At 41.4% G+C, this 957-nt stretch overlaps 1 protein-coding gene across 1 annotated transcript; it reads right to left on the reverse strand.

Moving 5' to 3' along the window:
* Positions 1–218: 218 nt before the first annotated feature.
* LOC108765715 (uncharacterized) lies at positions 219–951 on the reverse strand. Its single transcript, XM_018514560.1, has 2 exons — positions 716–951; positions 219–480 (listed from the first exon to the last, which is right to left on the reverse strand). The coding sequence occupies exons 1-2, from the start codon at positions 949–951 to the stop codon at positions 219–221; spliced, it is 498 nt and encodes a 165-aa protein (XP_018370062.1).
* Positions 952–957: the final 6 nt, after the last annotated feature.

The raw sequence follows: 957 nt of genomic DNA on the forward strand, positions 1-957 counted from the left end.
GCGTTGCCAGCCTCAGATCGAGTACCGAGAGCGGCTGACGGCATAACTCGCGCCGTACCAAACGGCCCTTTTCAGGGCCACTCAAAGTACCACAATCGGCCCTTTTCAGGGCCACCAAAACATACTGTACATTACCGTGTAAATATATTGTACATAGACGTACCTCCTCTTAGTTCTTTTACACGAACCCAACGGAAGAAAAAAACCACAGCGATTTATCAACGATCCGGCAGTGAGGCCGAAGGCGACGGCCGCTGCCTTATTAGAATAAGAGCGACTAAACCTTCGACCCCCACACTTTCCAATGCACACTCAAGATCGGCGTAGACTATGAACAGGACGCGCTCTTTCCTGCAGTGGTTGCGGAAGCTTAGCCACTTGTCGTCCTTGCTCGGCAGCCTTACCGCACAATCGTTAATTTTTTCACAGTCCTCACTGTGCATCTCTAGTTTTGCGCTCGAGTCAAAGTAGTGAAGGCATCTGGTAACAATTATTATTATTCAATTAATACTATAATGTAACTGCCTATTACGGTCCGAGCTGGATCTTTGTTGCTTTTAAATAATTCAATCTTGAATTACTAATATATCCTATATATGTACTTGCATATATACCATATTGTAGTCTTTTTCAATAATAATAATAATAATGATGATAATAATAATAACAAAGTATTATTATTATTATTATCATTATTATTATTATTATTACGTACCTATCGCAGAAATATTTCTTGTGTCCTTTTCTGTTAATTTGTGAACTGACAAGGCAGGATAAATCTTTGATGAGCGCATAGTGTCCCGCGCTATCATCCTCCACGTACAACAGGTTTACGTGCTTGCTCTTCTTTCGGTCCGCGAGTCGTATCGGCACATTCCCCTTCTCGATGGCGTAGACATTGATGGAAATGTCATTAGAATTTTCGAATTTCCTAATTTGGCTCAATGTCATCGGAAA

Source organism: Trachymyrmex cornetzi, unplaced genomic scaffold (assembly GCF_001594075.2).
Source record: "Trachymyrmex cornetzi isolate Tcor2-1 unplaced genomic scaffold, Tcor1.1 scaffold511, whole genome shotgun sequence".
Classification (NCBI taxonomy): domain Eukaryota; kingdom Metazoa; phylum Arthropoda; class Insecta; order Hymenoptera; family Formicidae; genus Trachymyrmex; species Trachymyrmex cornetzi.